The sequence below is a fragment of the Coloeus monedula genome (assembly GCF_965178545.1).
Source record: "Coloeus monedula genome assembly, chromosome: 6".
Taxonomy (NCBI): domain Eukaryota; kingdom Metazoa; phylum Chordata; class Aves; order Passeriformes; family Corvidae; genus Coloeus; species Coloeus monedula.
The window spans coordinates 10,101,476-10,124,633 of NC_138786.1; the positions used below are offsets into that span (position 1 = coordinate 10,101,476).

General features: G+C 42.0%; 1 protein-coding gene across 3 annotated transcripts in view; it reads right to left on the reverse strand.

Moving 5' to 3' along the window:
* The window catches only part of USP47 (ubiquitin specific peptidase 47), a 51,543-nt gene extending 35,911 nt beyond the window's left edge, over nt 1-15,632 (reverse strand). For 2 of the 3 annotated variants that reach the window (XM_082284482.1, XM_082284481.1), the window contains exons 1-2: nt 15,404-15,572; nt 399-458 (exon numbers count right to left, since the gene is read on the reverse strand). In XM_082284482.1, the coding sequence (XP_082140608.1) occupies nt 399-458; nt 15,404-15,442 (99 nt within the window). In that variant the 5' untranslated portion in view covers nt 15,443-15,572. Of the gene's footprint in view, nt 1-398; nt 459-15,403 lie in introns of all 3 variants that reach the window. The other variant, XM_082284480.1, reaches the window with a different exon arrangement.
* Between the last annotated feature and the right edge of the window lie 7,526 nt (nt 15,633-23,158).

The following is a 23,158-nucleotide window of genomic DNA, read 5'->3' on the forward strand; positions in this document are numbered from 1 at the left end:
TACTACAAAAATAGTGTGAAAAGCAATACTGGCCAGAGATAGATCCCTCAACTATTCTGACAGGCTGTTATCAAACCAAATCCACAACAGAAACACAAAAATTAACTATAACCATTACATAATCTGATACATTTTGAGAGCAAAACATTTCCTTTTTTTTAATGCAGAGAGAGAGCCAAAGCCTCACACGCCAGTGTAAAATCATATAAGCACATACTCCAATTTGAAGCTACCATTAAGACTGAATTTAATTGGACATCATCTTTGTATTCAAGAACATGCACAGAGTGTTTAATGTCAATAGCTCATGCTCATGTTAAAATAAACAGAAGCTACAGCATCATGCTGTTATTGTGTTTCTTGGTTATCATTTTATAAAGTTGATTTCATCTGTCTACCTGTGAAAATTTCTTCTTCATTTCAGCAAAGATACTCTGTCTGCAACTCCAAAACATATCCTACAGCATATGAAAACAAAATTAACAAGTCATAATTGAAAGCTGTAAAATTACTTTTATTTTATATAAAGTCACCTTTACAGTATAAAAAAATATTATTACTGAGTTTGAAAACACCATTCACAGAATAACTTAAGAAAGAATAGTCCATTTTAATATTTAAATTATCATAGGAGCAGTGTTACAGTGTCAGTTAAGTTGTAATACACAGACTACATTTCATAAAGAAGTGAATGGATAAGAAAATGTAAACAATAATTCAAGATATAAATTCATACTAACACTTCCCTTGATTATCTTTAAAACACACCACAGACATAAGTAAATGTTTTACCTCAAATGGTTCAAAGGTAGGATTAGCATACAACCCTGTAATTCAGTTTATTATTATATTTATAAATTATGAAGCTGTCCAGTTTCATATGAAACTGTTCTTTCATGCCTGAATTATTTCCTGTAGGGAAGTTTTATTAATATGAGCCCATTTTGAAGTATGCAGCTGAAGGCAGTAAAGAGATGAAGTTACTGGCTTTATTCCTAACACTCTTAAAGTAAAGCCTGCCTTGGTATCGCTTACCTACCATCAAAAATTCAACAACAAATATTAACTGCACAAAATTGTTTTCTAACTAAACATCAAATTAACCAGTTTCTGACTCTCAAGTGGTGCACTGTGTATTTTTCCAGAAAGGAAAAACAGGAAGTGGGAATGAAGATGCTCATATCACTGCTCTTTTCCAAATTTCTTCAACTGTGCCCTCAGTGAAGATTATAAAAACCAAAACCACTGACATGATCTTTACTGACGTGCCCTATTTGCCCCACCAAAGGACCTACAAAAACAGCCCAAATTAGACTACTGCATTTAACTTCTCAGCAGAATGACACATAAGGCAAGACGTTTTTCTTCACATACTGAAAACTGAAGATCCTGTTTGGAAGTTTTAGTATGTCAAGACTGTGTCTACCAGTTTCCTTTACATACCAGTTTGTAATTTCAGATTTGAGAGATTTCAGATTTAAATCACACAATTTAAATCTTTTGCTGCTTACTGGTTTTACCTGCTCTCAATTGAAAGTCACATACATTTTGTTAAAATGACCCAAAGGTTAATGGAGTCCCAGAACCACAAATCTGAAACTGCTGATTTGTAATATTATCATTATCAAATACATTGCCCTGTGTCAAAAATTTAATTAAGACTTCCAGTTTTCCTCCTAATCAGGGACTCCAGAGAACCTTGACTTCAGCCTGAATTCCTTCTCTCCACAGACAGGCAAGCCAAGTCTGGTACACAAGGGGCATGTGTAATTCTGTAGCGTGCTATGTGACTTGGTGCACACAGTGGAGGGTGGAAGGGGAGGACAGGCTCCAGGTATCACCTGCACAGAACTATCTACAGGTTGCATCTCTTACAAAAATGTTCTTGTGCTGGCTTCTCAGCTCTTGTTTTTTCAGTTAAGGACTGCTGGAAGATTTTCAAGAGCTACTTCACTAAACAAATTCCACATAACAAATCAAACAAATCAGATTTACAAATTATACTGTTTATATGATGTTCAGAAATTTTAGAAGTAACAGAGAGCTTTCAGCTGCTCTGACAAGACAAATCACAAGCCACAGAATCACGAAACCATTTAGGTTAGAAAAGACCTCCTAGATCATCGAGTCCAACCTTTAACTGATGATTACCATGTCAACCAGACCATGGCATTAAGTGCCACATCCAGTTGTTTCCTGAACACCTCCAGGGATGGGGACTCCACCACCTCCCTGAGCAGTCCCTTCCAATGATTAACAATCCTTTCTGTGAAGAAATTCCTCCTGATATCTAACCTGAACTTCCCCCATTGCAGCTTCAGGCTGTATCCCCTTGTCCTGTTTCCTGCTTCCTGCAAGAAGAGGCCGATCCCCACCTGGCTACACCCTCTTTCAGGCAGTTGTAGAGAGGGATAAAGTATATGAAAACAAAATTAACAAGTCATAATTGAAAGTTGTAAAATCACTTTTATTTTATATAAAGTCACCTTTACAGTATAAAACAACATTATTACTGAGTTTGGAAACACCATTCACAGAATAACTTAAGAAAGAATAGTCCATTTTAATATTTAAATTATCATAGGAGCAGTGTTACAGTGTCAATTAAGTTGTAATACACAGACTCCTTTTCTCCAGGCTAAACACCCCAAGCTCCCTCAGCTGCTCCTCATAGGATGTACTCCCTAGACCCTCCCAGCTCCATTGCCCTTCTCTGGACACGCTCCAGCCCCTCAATGTCCTTCCTGAACTGAGGGGCCCAGAACTGGAGACAGCACTTGACGTGTGGCCTCACCAGTGCCCAGTAGAGGGGGACAGTCACTGCCCTGCTCCTGCTGGCCACACTATTCCTATCCAGACCAGGACGTCATGGGCCTTCTTGGCCACTTACAGCTGCTGTCAGTCAGGTCCTTTTCCACTGGACAGCTTTCCAGCCACTGGTCCCAAAGCCTGTAGCAATACATGGGGTTGTTGTGACCCAAGTGCAGGATACAGCACCTGGCCTTGTTGAAATCACACGGATGTGTCCATCTCTGAAATGCAGCATTCTCTACTTGTCAATTAAAGCACTCACTCCAACACTGAATAAACTTTATAATAACCACTAGTGCAATTCTGCATTTTACAAAAATCTTCTCTCAGCATGGAAATGTCTTTAAAGTACAATTACAAGACCAAAGGTCATCCTATAAACTTGCTTAATTTTACCCTGATAAAAGTTATTCTGGAATGCACCAAGCCGATTATTTATTACACCTCACAAAAATCAATAAGCATATTAACTACACAGTTCAAGGATTTCAAATTAACATACACACTGTACTCACAGGCAAATGCAAAAATACCTTACTGCCTTTTCCTCAGAAGAAATAAGAGCAACTACTCAGCTAGCAAGCAATGTATCCAGTACTTGGGAGAAGTCCTCAAAGGTCCATGCTGCTACTTTGCCAAAGTGTGACATAGTACACCAGTGGCTTAGAAAAACAAGTTGCAGACCCCCAACTGCATCAGCACCTAAAAGACAAATGCAGACTGCTGCTTAAGGCTACAATTAACAGAATCATCCTATGATTATTTAAGCATAGAAGTTTTCTCAGGCTAATATTTTGGTCAACAGTTGAAACTGTAATTTCAACTGTTAACTGCAATTTTAAAAAATATTGAAAACACTGACACTTTCATCCCAAGCCACTCCATCTGGCTGAGGGTGGGAATCCAGCGGGATGGAGAGCACCCTCAGCAAGTTTGCTGTTGACAGTAAGCCGTGTGGTGGTGGTGCCAACATGCTGGATGGAAGAGATGCCATCCCGAGGGACACTGACAGCTTGAGAGGTGGGGCTGTGTGACCTCCACGAAGCTCAACAAAGCGAAGTGCAAGGTTCTACACCTGAGTTGGGACAATGCCAAACACCTACAGGCTGGGCAGGAAAGTGATTGAGAGCAGGCCTGAGGAGAAGGACTTGGGGGTGATGGTTGATGAAAAACTTAAAGTGAGCCCACAGCGTGAGCTGGCAGCCCAGAAAGCCAAATGTATCCTGGGGTGCATCAAGCAGAGTGTGACCAGCAGGTCAGGGGCAGGGATTCTGCTCCTCTACTCTGCCCTTGTGAGTCCCCACTCCAAGTGCTGGGTACATTTCTGGAGCCCACAGCACAAGGAGGACATGGAACTGTTGGAGCAAGTCCAGAGCAGGCACATGAAGCTGACAGGGGGACTGGGGTACCTGCCCTACAAAGACAGGCTGACAGAGTTGCGGCTGTTCAGCCCAGAGAAGAGAAACCTCATAGCAGCAGAGACCTCATAGCAGCAGTATCTGAAGGGCCTACAAGGAAGCCAGAGAGCAACTGCTCATCAGGAACTGTAGTGATAAGACAAGGAGTAATGGGTTCACACTGAAAGGGAAAACTTAGATTAGATATATGGAAGAGATTCTTTATCGTGAGGGTGCTGAAGCACTGGCACATGTTGTGCAGGGAAGTTGTGGAATGCCCCATCCCTGGAAGTATTCACGGCCAGGCTGCATGGGGCTCTGAGCAACTGATCTAGTGGAAGGTGTCCCTACCCACAGCAGGGGGGTGGAACTAGATGATCTTTAAGGTTCCTTCCAACCCGAACCATCCTATGGCCCTTGACATTTTTCCATTCCTAGAAAGGTGATGATGTTAAACCTGCATGTGGAAGATTTCTGACTATCAGAGCAGACTTACCAAAGACTCTTTACAATACAAGCATGCAATCAGCACACAAGTCTGACCTGGGTGGACTTTCTAGAGGGCTGTGCTACACAAGCATTTACACCCCATGTACCTTTCTAAAAAATATTTCATCTTTCTTCCATTAAAGATCTGCACCTGCAAGTTGCAGAGCACAAAGCACGTTGTTGCACTGAAGCAATTCAAGCTGTATTTCTGTACATACCAACAAAGGCAGCATTGTTATTAGTGCCATCTGCAAGACAGACATTTGCTTTGACCATATAGGTTCTGTATTTGTTGAAAGTACAGGAACAAAAAAAGTAGAGTGTTACTAGATCTGTCACAACAATATTCAAATGTAGAACTGCAGTGGTTTTAACACCGCATTTAGATGTGGCTTGCTATTTTTCAGCCTTGAATCACTGAGTTAATTAAAATTCTATAGCAGCAATTCACTATTTTAACTCCTGCTTAATTTTTATAGAATTATTTTCAGAGATGGAAAGTGAAACCTAAAGCTAAGGTCAAACTTCATACAGATTCTACTCAATATTTCCAAATCCCAATATTTCCAACAGTTAAAAATAGACAGTAAGTAAAAATCACAAGTTTCAGGTCAAGAGTTGAACCAACAACTGTGTGAAGTTTGACTGCCAAGTGAAGTTAACAGCCTATTGAGACTTAAAAGGATCACCACTAGAGAAGATTCTACATGTCCACACCCCGTAAATAATTCTCACCAATCACTGCAATATAGATGAAAGTCAAGGAGATCAGTAGCAAGCAGCAACGGCAGACATCAAGCTTATACTCACAGAATTACTTGGATCATTAAGCCTAAGACAGCAATTCTCAAATCTAATGTAGCTTCAGCAACTTAAGACTCCCATATGAAGTGCCCACAAGTGACTACTGCCTGTCATGTCACTGCTGGGCAAACTTTGGGATGCACATTCCAGGTCTGTGTAACTGACTGGATGCATGTTTCCAACAATTACAAGGATAAGTGAAATCTGGGAGCTTCAATGACACAAAAGTGGTCTGCACCTTTCACTTCTAAAACATAATCACATAGAAACATTCAGACATTAACATCAGTTCAACTGAACAGAAGCCTATTTCAACTTTCTCTCTCAGGAATGACAAATCAGCTCCTTGAGAACCCACAATCATAATTTAGGAATTCCTTCACCTATTCCAAGAGGTCCAATCCATTAACCACCACACTGGATACATGTTGACAGCACTGCTTTCTGCAGAAAATGTGAAGGTCAGAGATCTTTCCAATAGACAGCAAATAAGGGGAGAACAGCCAGTGAGCACCGGGATACCATTTCCACCTGTTCCCACCATTTCCCCTCTTTTTACCCTGTGATTTTTAACCACGGACTCAGAGAGTCCTTACAACCCACGATCCCCTCCTACCCTCACCAGAGCTACTCATGCTCCATGTTTTTTTAAAGCCCAACAAAGCTCTTTTTAGAGGCAAACTTCCCTGGTACAGCCAGGTGAGCAGGGTCACTCCCCAGGAAGTAAACACAGGGTGATTACAGGGTGATTCAGAATGAGGGGAGCATTGAGCAGGTGGTCTCAGACTAACATATGGCTTTATTTTAGAGGAAAGAAGCAACTTCTTTTTAAAATACAGTTTACTAAACGAATCCTGTCAGAGCACTTAGGTGTTACTCAACACAGGTGCTTTGCTGCAGCCTAGTCTGAGTTAATTGACAGAACAGTGCACTTAGAATCCTGTTACAAATGCCTGAACCAAAACACACTTACAAAGATGTATTTTATAGCACACTTGTAGCAAACTGAATACACTTTTTTTAAACACAGATCCCAGGAGGTCTTAAACAGAGTAATTTTCAGCTGTTAACTTGGTATATCTTGTGTTGGAATGTTTCCTGAAGCAAAAAAAATTCTTAACAACCTTTAGACACAATCATTTAATTTTAAATCTGACTGACTTTAAAGTATTGGGTTTTTGAGTACCTCAATAACATACTTTATCCCCACCCTTCAAATTCTTCATTATACCTGGGGAGACTTCAGGCAAAATCCAACAACGTTTTAAAGCCAGTGAAACTAGAGTTCTTCTGTCCCTTTACAAGTAAGGAAGAAAATTGCTTCATAACAAGCATAAAATATCATCAAAATTCAGGAATAGATATCCTGACTCTGACCATTTTCCTAATTATTGAACCTTTGCCCCCTCCCTGGTTTGTTGGGGGGTTTTCAGGAGAGTTAACAGGACCAGCAGAGGAGTAATAGGAGTATCTTAAATGCATGTATTATATGTAGTAGCGCTTACATCACTAAATACCAACACCACCTGGACATAACTGCAACTTTCTGTGGTATCCTAAGAGACTGAAATGAGACCCTCCATCCTTAGGTAGGGTATGAGTCTATAAATGGCAGTGCTGCTCACAGGACAAGAGGAGTAACTCCCCCTCCTATTCTGAAAGGCCTAGAAGAGCAAAAAGTGTCACTGCTGTGGCAATGCCACTGCTTCCACCCTCATGCCACTCTCCCTGTGCTTGACAGCCGCTATAGGAACAGGATAACTGCTGCAGATCCCAAAAGGCAGGTGGGCCATACTGACACGCATGGCCCTGCCCAAGTGAACCCTACAAATGCTTTCCTACAGGGGATAACCCGATTCAGAGAGGAGATACAAAATCAGTCCTGCAGCAGAGCCCCTGTGATCTTGTTCTCTTCAGAAAATGGGGTGTATGTTTTACTCTCTTCTCTGCCTCGTGTAGATTATTCTTACTTTCAAAGGCACCTTCTCAGAAACACTTCCTTAGTAACAAAATTTAGTTAAAAAGAATCCAAAGTGCCACCTCACTGAACCAGCTGCATGCCAGCTGTCAACTGTCACTCCTAGAAAATGCATAGGGACAAATTATTTTTATAATACATAGACACTTCAAAGTCTAATACTTCTAACTTTCTAAATGTGTCCAAAAATAACCCTATGCCTCAGAAATAAAGAGTGTGTTATGAGGCTAGTGTTTACTTTTGAGAGTTTGTTCCTACTGTTGTGTATTACTGGGTCATTTGTAAAAAACACAAAAGAATAGGAAAGGCAAAAAAAGCCGGGGTGGGGCCAGAAATAAGTTCAAGCCTGGAAGTTGTTCCAAAGACTATAGAAAAAGATATAGTGTGAGGGGATACATGTCTGGGGAGAGCTGAACTAGAGACCAAAATATCCACTTTTCAGTTTTACAGAAGGTATTTTTCTTATTTTAAGAGACTTTAAATATGCCTTACTAAGGACATCCTGAAGAACCAGTCTTCTTACACTTATCTCCTCATGGCCTTTTAAATATGGTAAATTAAGGTGATTCAAGATTAATTACTTCCCTTAAAAAAAGTCAAACAAAGCAGCCATCAATAACAAAAGAGTGCAAATATTTCCTGGTCATGCCTGCAGATCACACAAGAACTCTAACGAAGTTTCCTTAAGGGGTAACAAAGACTAGTTTAAAAATCTGTAGTTTTCTCTTAACCACTGGACATCTTGAGTATTTCACTCTCTTAAAGGTTATAATTTCAGCTGATCCTATTTCCTTTCCTCCTCTGACCCAAAGCTGTTGAACTTGCAGAAGGTTTTGTAACTACACTAATTGTGAGAATTAAATGTCAATGAAGCTCTCTACATTTGCAAACTGTCTGCCAGACTCTCTACACTCATTACAGAATAACCTTCACATTCAGATCTAAAACAGTCTCATCTTTATACAGCTTTCCCTGCTTGTAATTTGTCTCTACCTTCCTAATCAGCATGCTCCTTGTTTTTCCTTCAAAAAAAAAAGCCCAAAAAAGCTGAAAAAGGTGGATATGAGAACACCACGAGACACTTACTACACTTTCATAAGTTAATCAGTACTTGCAACATTTGTTTCCTATGGAGAATCACAGGAGTAGTGGATGGACCTGCCCTCCATTTCTTCAAGTACGAATTTTAGGGTAACATTTTCCTATGCTGCTCCTATTCCAAAGAACTTTCTGCTGGATTCAATTACAAATACAACATTAGCATAAAAACAAATTAAGAGTCTGAGCAAAACCAGTAGTCAGAAGAGTTTTCTCTTCACGGACAATTCTGAAATGAAGGTTTGCTTCCCTACGAAATCACCAACAGACATCTATGCTAAAAAATTAAAATCCTGTACAGTTTAGACATTAAAACATGACCACAGGCGTAGTTTTTAGTTCTTTAACAACTTTCAAATTTTAAGCTGTCCAGCTGCTGCTGGGGAAGGAAAAATAGAAGCTGAATAGCGAGGCTTGTTAGCAGGGATTCTTTGTGCAGCTCTCTAGCAATTCTGCACAGGATGAAGGGTACGGTTCAGAATGGAAGCACCTGGGCAGAAACTCTGCCTGCTGCCACTGCCACAAAGGGGAGAACATGGAACTCTGGAGCAATGCCTCCACGGAAGGAAAAAGGATGACAATGTGTATGTGAGAAAGGATTTAGACAATTTTTCCATATACGAACTGATGAAAGCATTTTATTTACAAACACCAGGTACTACTTAAGAGTTTCTGTATCTGCTATTTTTTCTTTTCCTTCACTGTTACTGGTCTCAACCCAATACCTACACAAATCAATGAGCATGGCTGCCTTCCATTCCTTCAGCTCCTGTAGTATGCTGCCAAACTTCTTCAGAAAACGCTACTTACACATTCAGACATTATTTACTTGAAAACTTTCACACTATATCAAATATATTTCTCATACAGCTTCAAAACTAGAGCATTCACCAATCCTCAGGAATTCAAGCAGACTTGCTCATGTTACTGAGGCAGCTTTCATCACATGTGCTTATTGAGAAGCTACACCTGAACTGCAGCAGGATAACCAGCTCTAAGCTATTCACAGAAATGCCAATCTAAAAATAATCTGTTGCCATTTTTCAGAAGCACCTAAAGCATCCTTGTGATCACAATCTCAACAATTATATTGAATCAAGTGATCTGTACCAATTTCACCCCTTAGTATTTTTAGAACATGCACAACATCCTTTTTAGAAATTATTTCATCTGCCAATGCTGTGCAAGAGCGTTTGCTCACTGCAAGCTGACTACATGCCAAACATTGCAAAAACCAAAGAAAATAAAAAACCTGGCATTTCATAGTGCCTGAAACTGTGGTCAAGTTCATTGTTATTTTATCAGAACTTCACAAAAAAATTCTGTGACTTACTAGTATTCACAATTATCAGTTCTTCAGTAACTAGTGGCATTCTTTTGAGAATATTTCATTCAAGAGAAGAAATTGAAACAAAAACAAAAAACAAAATGCTAAATAGACAGCTCACCCGAAGGTACACCACATTAAATCTCAAAGGGCAAATTGTAAAATGGCAGCTTTAAGTGTTCACAAAGGAATGAAAAACTTCTTCAAACTGAATAAAAAGGCTGAATATGTACATGTAACTCAATCTCTCCATTTTCTTCAGACATAACTTTCACCCTTATTTTCTTACATAAAACCTAACATATTTTCAAACACAACAAAAAGGGTGAAGCTGTGACTGGATATATGAACATTTGTACATCATATAGTGTATTACAGTACCAACTGTAATGCACAGGAGGGGAAAGGTTTAAAATAATACCCCACCCCACTCCCATTTAATTCTGACAAGACTAAAACATGTAATTCAAAGGTAATACAAATTCAAGGTACTGGTTTATTTCAGTAAATCACCACAAGTTTTAATGTTGTATTGATATCAATACATTCTATCAGCAAAAAGAGGCTGCACAATAGTAATTTTCATCAGTATTTGTGTTTGGACAACTAACATTTTAAAACTATGATGCAAGGCTGCATTGATTATAACCACAATCAGTTTTAAAAAGAACAGAAAATAGTATTTGTGGGCTTTATTTCATAATGGCAACGAACAAAGCACTGAAAACTTTTTTGTTGTATACTGATACTCTGAGCTCAAAAGAGTGCAGAATGTAACACTGACAAATCTCTGCCGCCTGGTAACTGCTCCACAGTTTACGAAAAAGTTCATTACTGGTCTGAGAAAAGAGTGTGCAGCTGCACAAAAAAAATTAATCAAGGATTATAATTTTACTACTGATGCTTTTGATTCCGAAATTTTAATCACCAGTGACGCACAAAACAGTAGAGAAAATGGCATTTATTGTTTGTGGTGATGTTCAAGATGTATTACTGCAGGAAAAAAAAGAGTATTTCGTTATTTGGGTGTCAGATTATTCTACTGAGTAGTAACTTCAGCAAGCAGCATTTACAGCCTGAGGCTCCAGTACCAAGTACTGCCCATCAGGCAGCTGGTACCTCTCAGGGAAAAACATTTCATCAGATGATCTGGAGGTGCTGATAGTTCCTTACCCTGATCATCTTTCTACGCTGCAGATTAAATACCCAGATGATAGCAAGGGAAAGTAAATGGTGACTGGAAAGCCCACTGGCTGGGAAAATGCAGGGAAAGCTCTTGAATTCTACTCCTAAGCCTTATTCACCAAACTCAGTAACCACGTGAACATCATTCAGAAAGTGTCCGTCTGCAAGGAACAAATTACTTGGTGGAATTCCATGTGGATTTTCTGTTTGTTTCCTAAATTTGATTTCCAAAATACTCTCTCTGTCAATGAATTAGTCAGTTTCTCTAGTTGTCACAATCATACCTTTATGTTTTCTAATGGAGCACATGAGAAGGAAAGCAGGAAAAACTGATAAATTATGCAAGCTGTAACCACTTGCAGAATCCTTTAATACATGGGAAGGAAAAAACAAGGATGTCATCAGCATAGAAAAGAACAGCATCCCTTTACTTAACAGAATTGCAAAATATCTTAATCAGATTCCTGCTCTTCTAATGAGGAAGTCAGAATGATATCCATCAAGAGACACATTTGATTTGTTCAGTGCAGAAGATTAAAATGGACTCATTAGTGTGGGGATGAAAAGACTCACATTAGTGAGCTGAGAGGGAACTCACACCGCCTTGCTTGATTTAATAGCAGCAAGTACAAAGTATATATGTGTGTATATATATACTGACAGGTGTACTTTGGATAGTTCATGCTGAAACATGTTGAAAAAGGATCTGCACAGTATTTACTTGATCAGTAGCACAAACACTTCAAAAATCTCAGAGCAGAACATACTTCTCATATTCTGACCAATACTCACTAAGTTCTGATACATCTTGATTTTCAAGATAAGTCTTTGTAAAGTTCACTTATATTAAACACTTATAAACTTATAAACACACACCAGCATCTCCCTCATCAACTGTGTTGAAAAGAATATTTCATTATTTTCTGTTTGAGGTAGATTTTCCCAAAATAAGTTTGAAGTCAACTTTTCCTGTAAGAAAAACTGAAAGTTATAAACAGGTTTTCCCTTCTGATAGCATAATTTTCTTCTAATTTCCATAATTATCTTGCTCATACTATTCACCCTCCCTTCCCAGGGTTACTGCTTTACTAGACTAATGAGGTAAAAATCTACACTTACTAATACAGCAATTTTTAAAGAATATGCTCAAATTTTGCTATCAGGGTGCAGCAGTGAGCTGTATTTTACTCAATGCCTTCTGTTTAATGGCTATGAAAGAAAACTAAATTGAATCTTTTCATCTTTTAGATGAAGAAAGCAAAGTAATTGAGAATTAGAAGGAAAAGAAACAGGGACCAGTTCACACTGCACCCCAGATCCAGTGAACGGGGTCTCTCACTGCCCCCTCCCCCCCAAAGGAATTATTGGTTACACTCTTACAGGAACAGTTGGGAAAGCATTAGGCAGCAGTAGGGATGCAATAATGAACTTAGTAAATGCCTGAATAGCCCAGGCAAAAATCTTTATGCAAAACGAAATCCCTACACCGGTTTATTAGAAACTGCTTTAATACATCTCTTCCAAAGGAAAAAGAACTTTATCCCGAAGTTATGAGCAAGAGAAAATAACAAGGCACCGATTACCTGGACTTCAGAAATGCAGCTGAAGCTATGGAACGAACAAAAGAAAACTTTTCACAAGAGACTAATAAAAGATATTTGAAGTGCAGCAACGAAACTTTGTATCCACTTTGTATCTATGAAAACATAATCTTACTCCTTACAAAAGCTAACCAAAAAAATCCAAGCAATTTAACTTTGAAAACAGCAATCTGAGCTCCTGTTAGCATATACAAAAATATGGAGACAAACACAAACTGAAGACTCATAATCAACTTAATACCCATCTTTCCACTCCAGCACACACAGGCTGGTAGTGTTATAGACACCTCCTACCACTTATCTACCAAGGCATCATGTAGACAAGAACCAAAATCCTTTTCCCATCCACTCCTTTGGATGATTAGTCATTCCCTAAACCAGCCTAAAGCAAACAACGTTACATTTCTTCTTGTTCTTTTACACTGGAATGCCAAGGAAAATCTGGTTGCGCAGTCATCTCAGCAGATACTGGTTCACAGCCCAGGTTAAACCTCTGAAGCAGCACTAGACAGTGAGCTGTACAAGTGATACCACCCAGCCCACTGGGAAGGGCCAAAACCCATGAACTGTGATCCTTTATCCATCCCTAAAGGGCAGAGCTGAAACTCCAAACGATCTGCTTTGCCTCCAACTGCTGTTAGGGGCATAATAGGAATATTTAGGAGCAGGCTGTTGAGAACTCAGAGACCTGGAGAATTCTGTTTACCCATAACTCAGTGCTCTCTGCAATGGGACTATTAATGAATCTCAAAAGGACTTAATGGGAATGCTGCAGTGTAACATTCATTAAAACTCCCTACCACTAAAATAAAAATGAGGATATACTGAAAAACACTGGAAAAGTTGAAGATAAACTTCTGTTATAACACATACATATATACATATATAGATATAACCAGATGGGCTTAACACAAGTAGTTCATCTGTTTTCTTTCTCAATTTGATTTCACTAATATTCTGTTCAGTTTCATTTACTTTAAAAATGCATAGAGACACAATAAAGAACCTGAAAAAACTTGCTGAGAAAAAGCAACTCCTGCTAGCATTATCAATGTACAAAGTTTATAGATTTCACACTGTTTGTTTAAGATATCCATATCTATAATCACATATATTCATCTTCCTCTGCCCATACTTCCCCCCCACAGATGAAAGTGCATTCAAAATCCTCATCCAATGAGTCAGTTAAAAATACACATCTGAATCATAAGTATATTCTGAATACAACTCTAAAGCCAAGGGGGATACTATTAATACATATAACTAAAATCATGGCCTTGGCTAGCTGCTTTTATTAACCGCCTTGTCTACTCCACTTAACCACAGCTACTGCCACAATGTTTCTCCTACCACTCTCCCTTATCTATATATTTCTTTGGTTTTAAAATGAAATATTTAAGTGTATCGGCTACTCTACCTTCCATCTCTGATTTTATATTTTTGAAGATTTTGGTTCACAGCTGATATTTAAGCATACTAGCTACTACACTCCATCTCTTTTTAAAGTTTCTGGAGATTTCAGTTTCCTGTAAAAAGATTAGATGTAGTCCTTTAAACCTTAGTATTTTAAGAAAGGAAAGAAAAGGTAAAGTTACCGTTGTCCTACATATATCCTGTGCTTATACGTACAACTGCCTGCACAAAAAATTGTTTCTAATATTCAGTGTTGTTATTTGCTTTCAAGATCTACTCAAGAATACCATTTAAGGATCAGCATCTCATTTCGCTAAGCTCCACAAAAATGAAGCCCTTGCCTGACAAAGCTTCCCGTAAGAATACGCAAACGGAACAGGTAAACGTAACAAACACTGACGTTTGACGAAAAACAACGGGAAGGGTTTGAGTAATTTATCAGAACAAAACTATCAGAAAAGTTGGCAAAATATGCAAGTGTACCTGCTCAGGAAACAAAGTTTCTGCTGATACTACTCTACCAGTAGCTGTTTCCAAACATTTCATGCCATCACTCGAACTCCTTCCCCTGCACAGTATCGCTCCAAGTTGACACGTGTCATTCGCCTATCGCTGCAGGACAGAGGCTTCGCCTTCCTCCTTCACTCGGGCACTTATCTCTAGCCTATGGCCAAAACCAAGCCTTCCCCCTTCTCACTACAGCAGGGGAGAGATGAGGGGCCCAGAATAAAGGAAACAACCCGCTGCTCAACCCGTTCCCTCCGGCACCCACCGCGAGCACTGCCGCCCGTTCTGCGGCGCTCCGGGAGGCGCGGAGCCGCCCCGCACCCGGCCCCGGCCGCTGCCCCTCGGCCGAGACCCGCCTGGCCGCCGGGGCCGGCTGCCCAATCTGCCCCTCGCCCGCAGTCCCCGCTGGCCAGCGTGAGCGGCCGCGCTGCCTCCAGCCCCGTGACACCCGAGCGGCCCGGCCCGGCCCCGCCGCCGCGCAGGCCGGCTCCCCGCATGCCGCGGCACGGACAGGTGCAGCCTTCGGGCAGCCCGGGGCCCTGCGCAGCCCGGGCTCGGCCCCGGCCGCCTCCTCCTCCTCCCCCGGCCAGCCCCTTCCCCCGCGCACCATCATCACCCCCAGCCCCGCACAAAGACGGGCCCCCGCCCGCCGGGCCGCGCAGGGAGGGAGCGGAGCAGAGCCGAGCCGAGCCAGGCCAGGCCGGGCCTCCTCCTCCACCCCCTCCTCGGTCGGCGCCGGCGTCCCGGGCCTCTCGCCCGCCGCGGGGGCCGCCGCCTCCGCCTCCCACCTCACCTCTTTGGGGACGAGCTGGTTCTCCTCGCTGGGCACCATGGCCGGTGGCGCGGCGCGGAGCCCGCAGCAGGCTGAACCGAGAGCCGTCGTCAGCAGCAGCGGGAGGCGGGGGGACGCCCGCGGCTCATCCTCCCCCTTCTTTTCCTTTTCTTCCTCCTCCTCCTCCTCCTTCTCCTCCTCTTCTTCTTCGTCCTCCTCCTCTTCCTCCTCTTCCACCTCCTCCGCTCCCGCGGGCAGCGCCGCGGCCCCGCCCCGCCGCCAATCCATGGCAAAATGGCCGCCGGCGCGGTTCTCGCGAGAGCCGCCCCACCCCGGGCCCGCCGCGTCCCGCAGCTCTCATCGCTGTCGGCGCGGCCGCGGCGCGTCCTGGAGCCCGACCCGGGCCCGGTGCCGCTGCCTGGCCCGGCCGAGCCGCGCGGTGTTGACCGAGCACGAGGGGCGGTGTCGGAGGCTCAGCGCGGAACCTGTGCCCGCGGCAGGGCCAGAGCCGCCCCGCGCACGGAGCCGCCCGTGGCGCTGGGCCGCCGCCGCTCCCCGCTCACGTTATCCTGCCCCGGGGAACAGCGTGGGGCGCCCGGGCCTGCGGCGGGCGCGGGGGAGCAGGGAGTGAATAAATGGAACGGGCTGCCCAGGGAGGCGGTGGAGCCACCGTCTGCGGAGGTGTTTAGGGAAAGACTGGACGTGCCGCGCTGGTGTTCGGTCATGGGGTGGAGTGGATGATCTCAGGGGTGTTTTCTAAGCTAATTGAGGCCGTGGGAATGGAGCGGCAGGAGGCGAGCGGGCGGGGAGCGCGCCCGGGCCACCGCCGCAGGTGCGGCTCGGAGCTCGGTAGGAGCGGCCGCGGCTGTTCGGCAGCGCGGCCCCGGAGCCGGCCCGGCCGTGGGCGTGCTCGGAGCGGCGCTTCGGAGCGCCAGGCCCGCCACACGGGCTCCGTCCCCTCGCACCGCTCCCCGGGCGGCCCTTCCCGGAGGCCGGGCTGCAGGGACACGGGAGGCTATTTCGTGTGTTTCACTCGCTCTTTTGCGTTGTTGGTGCCAGGCTGGAGCGGGTGCGTAAGCGCAGCCTGGTCTCGCTGCCATGTGAGCCCTTTTGGGTGCGCAGAAGTTGTTCCTTGAAGTCATGCGATGAAGTTTAGCGTGTGCTCGCTGTAAAGCCGAGGTTAATAGCTCATTTTCAAGCGGAGTGCAAGGCTATTTCTGTGGCATTGCTTAATTGTTGATTTTTGCCCACAGCAAGCTAAAATATATCTAGTTTTTGTGCCTCACTAAAAGCCAAATCACTAGAATGACTAAAATGCACATTAGAAGAAAAGTAGTTAATATCTACTTCACTGCAAAATAGTTTGTAAGTGAAAAACTTTTTACTCGGCTAATGAACGACGCTGTATGGTAGCTGTAGGTTCCTGCACAACTATTTTTGTTACTATTTTAGTGTCCTCTTGTGGAAAAATGAAGTACTGAGGATAGGTTTTGGCTTTGTGTCCATGAAGTTTTGTGTTTGGGGATAATTTTTGAAACCCATTGTACTAGAGGCTATTGAAGATTTGATAAAATTGAATGATCTCTTCTCCCTTTTCATGTTTAAAGTACGTAACTTCTCAGGTTCTTATCTGCTTTCTCAGAGATAAGTGGAAGCTTTTGCAATCAGGATATGTTATTAGTGTTTCTATTAGTATAGTGTATTAATGCTTTAAAAATGCTTCAGAATGGTCATTTCTGTAAACAACATCAGTGGTTTATTTTCATCCTTCAAATATGCTATGGTAAATGCTGTTTCTGGCTTGGGTTTTTTGTTGTGTTTTGTTTATTTTTGAGGGTTTTAAAAAAATTTTTTACTCCTTGAATTAAGCACAGAAATCGTCTCACTGAAAAACTTAAAGCAGTTTTTAAGTATATTTCTAGCCTGTTTTCCATGATATAACCTTCTGGGTTCAAGTTTTTTATCTCGCAAAGGTCAGAGGGTTCTTTGGGACAGGAGCTCTTGCCCTGGATGTTTAAAATATGTTGCACCTGAAAGCCCCTCATCTTAGACCTTTGAGCTTTAATATGATAAAACCAAGTATGGAGACAGGAACCTGTGAGTCCCTTGCTGTTAACGTTACTTTATGTTAAGCATGGGGTTGTGTAGAGCTACCCCTCTATCAGAGGAAAAAAAATACCTAAAATAGTGGGGTTTTTAATAGGAAAGGCAGTATGAAATTAATGAACTTGTGGCTTTCTGAAAAGAGGTGTTTTACTAATGCTTATCGTCTGTGTTTTGCATTAAAAGGTTTGGGATTTAGTTGGGTTTTTTTTTTTTTTGAGGGGGACTTCTGTAAGCATCTAGGTGTGAGAAAAGGTATAATTGCAGAAGAAGTGAAAAATGATGTCGACATTTGTAGATATTTGGAGGACCACAGCTGCCTGGTGATCTCCAGTTGTCCAGTGGTGTCCCAAGATGCATGAGATTAGCGAGCAGGTGCTTGAGTTGAAGAGCCAGAACAGAGCCAAGCTTCCAATATAGGGGATCCAACCATCAAAGCACGTTGGTATGTGACTGACTGGTCTGCTGTAACTTCCCCTCTCCCCCACACTTTGGGGACACATCCCACATAACCTCTCAGACTTGGAGGCTTCTTCCTCTGTGTTGAAAGGAATCCAGAATTCGCAGATAAGAAGCTTTCAGAGATGTTACTTTGGAAAGCTCTTTTGGCTCTCTAAAATGTTATGTTCTTACAGGTTATTTTTTTGCTGCCATTTGTGCTTAACAAGGGAAAAAGTTACAGAACTCAATGACTTTATTTGAAATATATTGTTGTGTTAGAATAAGGAGGTAGCTACCACAAATATGTACCTACTAGATAAGAATCAGGAGTTTGTTTTTTAAAGAAATAATTCGTTAGATCCTCCTGCCAACCTTTAAAACTGTGCAAACATCCAGTGTAGCATGTGTGCATGAAACATCTTTAATGGAGTAATAATCTCTAGTTAATAATTAAATCTTCAGGAGCTTTTGTAATATGTGGATGCTACAGTATTTAATCTCTTTATGTGAGCCTTCTTAAAGAGGAATATTCAGTATTTGACTTTGATAAAGGGAATCCTGGCCTTATTTAAAGGCTGATTTAGCATAGCACAGGTGTAACTTGTTATTAGTGTGAAGGAGAAAAATTCATATCTCAGACTACAATTGATGGTGGATTTGCAGGTACAGGTAAATTTGCTAGGCTGTTAATTGTCAAACCTGCTCAGAGTTTCCACCTGAAGAAGAGTCACCAGAGCTGCAGTGTGTCAGTTTTCAGTCAGTACAGTGCTTGTCACGCTGATGTATGCATTGGGTTAATGGAAGTATTGTTATGCAATGACAGTGTGCTGAAGTAAATAGCAGATCTCTATTTTAAAGGATGATGCACTTGTAAATTAGTCTGTAGAAATGGGTTACCTCTTTAAAGGTTGTGCTCTAATCATTCCTCCTTCTCTGTAAGAAGTCACTGAATCTTGTCACAAGATTTGACAAATAATTTTACAAGTTTTGAAAAAAGCTCTAAGAATGAAATGGAGTGCTGCCATCTAGCTCTTTCATATAAACTGATGTCTTTCCCAAAGTAGTATTATCCTACCTGTTTGAAATGCAAGGCCTGTGGAAAGAGGATTGTGTAGACTAATGCCATTGATTTGGGATGTCTTCTCTGAAACTTTTGATTTTTCAAATAGGCTGTTGGTGGGAGATCCATGTCCTGTTTTCAGAGGTAGAGCCAACATTGTAGTGCTAGTTTTTTTCTGTATTGTCCTGTTAAAAACACCCAACCAAACAAAACCACAAAAAAATCCCCTCGCACCAACCAACTAAAAAAAAAACCCAAAAAAACCCCAAAACCAAGCCCTCAAAAACCCCTAAACATGAAGTTTGCAGTCCTTGGCAACAAGCTGCTGACAAATCATGAAAATATCCCAGGCATTCTGTGTTTGCCAGCAGGGGCAATGTAGCCAGTGCTGATGCAGTGTTCATTCAGAGCTCGTCAGCACTTTAAGACACAGCTCAAGGCCTCTTCCCTTTTCAGTCGTTGGCAATTCCACATGTACTGATTGAAGGAGATGTGTGAAAGTTCAGGATATCACAGTCCAGCAGTTCATTGCACTGCTGGTTACTTTGCTGTTTGAGCCTCAAGTAACTTTTCCCCAATGGCACAGCAAGTTTTGAAGCCTTTCTCTGAAAATCTACCTGCACCATCCAGACTTTAAACAAGGAAAGTTAAAAAAAAAAATCTGTAAATTCTGCCCTTATATGGATGGAGGGAAGAAGAGGGGAGAACTAAAAGGAAGAACAAATAGATTTAGTAAAAGTAAAAAGGAGAAAATTACAGAATTCTGCATCTTTAAATGTCCTTTTTTCTAGATAATATCTTTGATCTTAGCTCCTTAAGTATGAAACAAATCAATAAAAGGCTAAAGAGCAAATTAAGATCTTTAAAAAAAGAACAGTGATTATTTTGAAGTCTTCTACACCTGTTAAGAGGCTTTTATATTTTATTTTTTTAGACTGTTTCTTGAATGTGTTAAGCACTGGAATCAAGATACTAATTTAAAAATAAGAAATTTTAAAATTATTTTCTATTATATGTATTTTAAAACCCCCATATAGACTTTCTTCTCTAAAGAAGTGTATTTCAAAGCAGAGTTTTAGAAAGTAAAAAAATTAATTTCAAAGAGTTGAGAATGGTGTGGAAAATTGAAACATTAAATGGGAGGTACAGTATGGAAAACATATTCTTTTGTTTTAGAGGGGCCAGTGTAGCAGGTCTTGTGGTTGTAACAGCTAGGTAAGCTGCCCTCTGAAGATAAACTAAATGAGATTAAGGAAAAAATTACTTAGGTTTAGTGCAAAGCATTGTGTTCTGCAGTTAAGCAGTGTTTTCTGCCATAATCTTTATGAACAGGCAAGTGCTTTTCTCTCCTCTGATATGGTGTTTCATGACAAGATCTTTTTAATCAAAACCAGTAGGGGATTATTTTAATTAATTATAAATCAGCAGCCAAGATTCATTAACATTTTTGTTAAAGATTATCTTATTACTCTAGTTTCAAGATACCGAGTGTTCAGATACTAGCTTAGGAAGTTAGTTTTCTTTTCCATGAGGGCATTAATCTTATGTATAAATTCCCAAAAGAGTTTGGAGCTCAAATTACAGTTTTAAAGAGAAGTAGAAATACTGCAGAGAGTTTTGCTGGACCATGGATTCCTTTATTAACACTGAATTCTTTTACCAGCTTGACTTACAGTTTTCAGCTTTGTGTGCTTGCAACTACAGAGCAGTTTCTGGCATTAGCAGCCTAAACAAAACACAGTTCCAGGGTGTTTGACCTCTTGATGCACTTGTCAAAACCTTCCTGGTGTCACTGCAAGTAACACGTGTGGTAGCAGGCCAACTTCCACTTTGTGTGGTGGGAGTTGGAAGGAGATATGGGCTGGTATCCTGTAGAGTTTGTGAGTTCCAAGCAAATCTCACGTGGAGTTTGCTGGCTTGGTCATGTGGCCAGGCTCTCACTGATGGATCTAAAATGTGTGCAGCAGCTTGGAAATCTGCTGTCCTTTTAAATGTGCAACTGGTGGAGTGTGTGCATCCCTTCTGGCGTGTGGGCTCCCATGTTAACCAACCCTCTAAGGCTGGGAGGTGGCAGGGGTGCAAGGAATCTCTTTGCAAAGCAACACAGGAAAGGCTTGCCTGTGGGAAAGCAAGAAGGAAGCAGAGTTGCCTTGAATGCATACCATGACAGTCATTAAGTCACCAACATGGTTCAGTTACTTTAGAGTTTCAAAAGAGCTCAGCAGTGACATGGCCCGTGTATTTAAAAACACTGAATTAACACTTCCTGCATGTGAGGAATTGCTGTTGCATAGTCAGCCTGGGAGCACAAAGGCAGCAGTAAACAAGTCTATAATGTGCAAGAGTAGCCTGCATTCAGTATGCCCTCAGTATTCAGGAGCTCTCAGATGGACAGTCAAGGTATTTATAGCTGCCCTTGGGTCCTGGGGAGTTTAATAGTTCAGGTTTGCATTAGGGGTTCCCAGTGACCCTTCAGGTTACACCTGGTGACGTTCAGTATTCTGAGTGAGTGCTAATTATGCTGCTTGCAGCTCTTTGGGCAAGCAGGAAGTGGTTTCCCATCCTCAGCATGCCCTAACACATAGAGAACATTCCATCCTCCCAGATTTAACTTCCTAGGTGGCCTTCCCCTGGATTAAGTATGTTTTCTTCACCTTTTCTTTGTAAGGTGTCATGATAATCAGTGTAAAGAGGTAGGTCGAAGCTGCCTGGGCTCCACCCCATCCCCTCACTGAGAGGAGGGAAGAAAAGGCATCTTTTGAATGTCTCAAGTCTCATGGCATGGAGTACCAGGGCAGTAGCTGCAGCAGGATCTGTGATGTGATCTGCCTTTGGCCTCTGCAGTGCCCAGCCGTGGAGACCTGCCAGCCTCTTCACTGGGCAAGGCTAGAAAGCAGGAGGGGGCTGGCACCATCTCCTCATTTCTGCTTGAATGGTGCTTACTCTCGGTGCTTGACACCACTCTCTGCTTTGCTCTGTCCTCTCAGATAATTTTCTTCCACTGGTGATGAGAGAAACTTTGTGTTTTGAGGAGTACTGGGCTGGACCTGGTTATTTTATAGCTGGTTCAGGATCGCTGAGGGGAGGGGAGTTGCTCTTCATCTGCTGTCATTCCTCGGGCCAGGGCTCAGAGCAGGCTGTGCTGAGACTTTCTAAAGCAGCTTTTAGGCAGTCTGTGCAGTGCTGATGGGAGGCTTGGTCTAAAACCAGCTGCTGGCTCCATGGTTCTCCGAGCTCAACCTTGTCCTTGTTTTGCAATGTGCTGTGTCCTAAACATCTGCAGCCTTCTGGGGCTTTAAGGGCTACTCTGCTGTGGGGGTTGCTGAGCTCTTTCTTGCATTAATTAATGTAGCTTTACTTTTGGCAGCAGCAAAGGGAGCTGCCAGAGGTCTTACGTAGCATTTAAAATGTCAGCTGCCAGTCTAGAGCAGCTGCCAGCGCTGGAGCTCTGGCAGGGGGAATGTTGTCACAGGACATGTCAGTGTGGACACAGCGCCAGTCAGTCAGGGCAGGGACTTGTGTACAGAGTATCCTGACGTTGGTAAAATGCCCTTTGAAATCTCAGCAAGCTGGCACCTGTGTTGCTTGGGTCATATATAAGGAAATGCTGCTGGCTCCTGGCTGTTGTGGTTTGTATTCAGACCCGACTGTAAGTAGTTGTCAGAGTGTGGGGGATACACTGATAAAGTAATCCTGTGGTGTTGGGAGTCTCTCTTCCGAGTGAAAGAGTAGAGCAAAGCACTACTCAAGAGTGTTGAGAGAATGTAGTTTTTAAAAGCAATAATTTTGGTCACATGTGTCTCAATTTTAATTCTTTTTAATGGACTTTTTCTTTTAAGTGTTTGGAATTTATCTGTTGATTGAACTGAATTAACATGGGATAAAAAATAAAAAAAAATTGTAACTACTGTCCTTGCTTGTCATTATTGCCTTTGTGAATAGATGTGTCTGGAGAGCAGTTGTTTCTTCAGCATTTGGATTAGAGGGCTTGGCTGCAGACATTTGTGCTAATTTGAATCTTCTATTTGCTGTTAGTATGGGAAGTAGATTTCTTTTAATACTGTTACTTCTTTGCAATGAATTGTACCAGCTGTTTTAAGTTAGATGCATGCCCATTTACGTCTCACCTGTGATGTAAACCAGGCTTGTTCATTGGGCCTGTTAGATGTAAG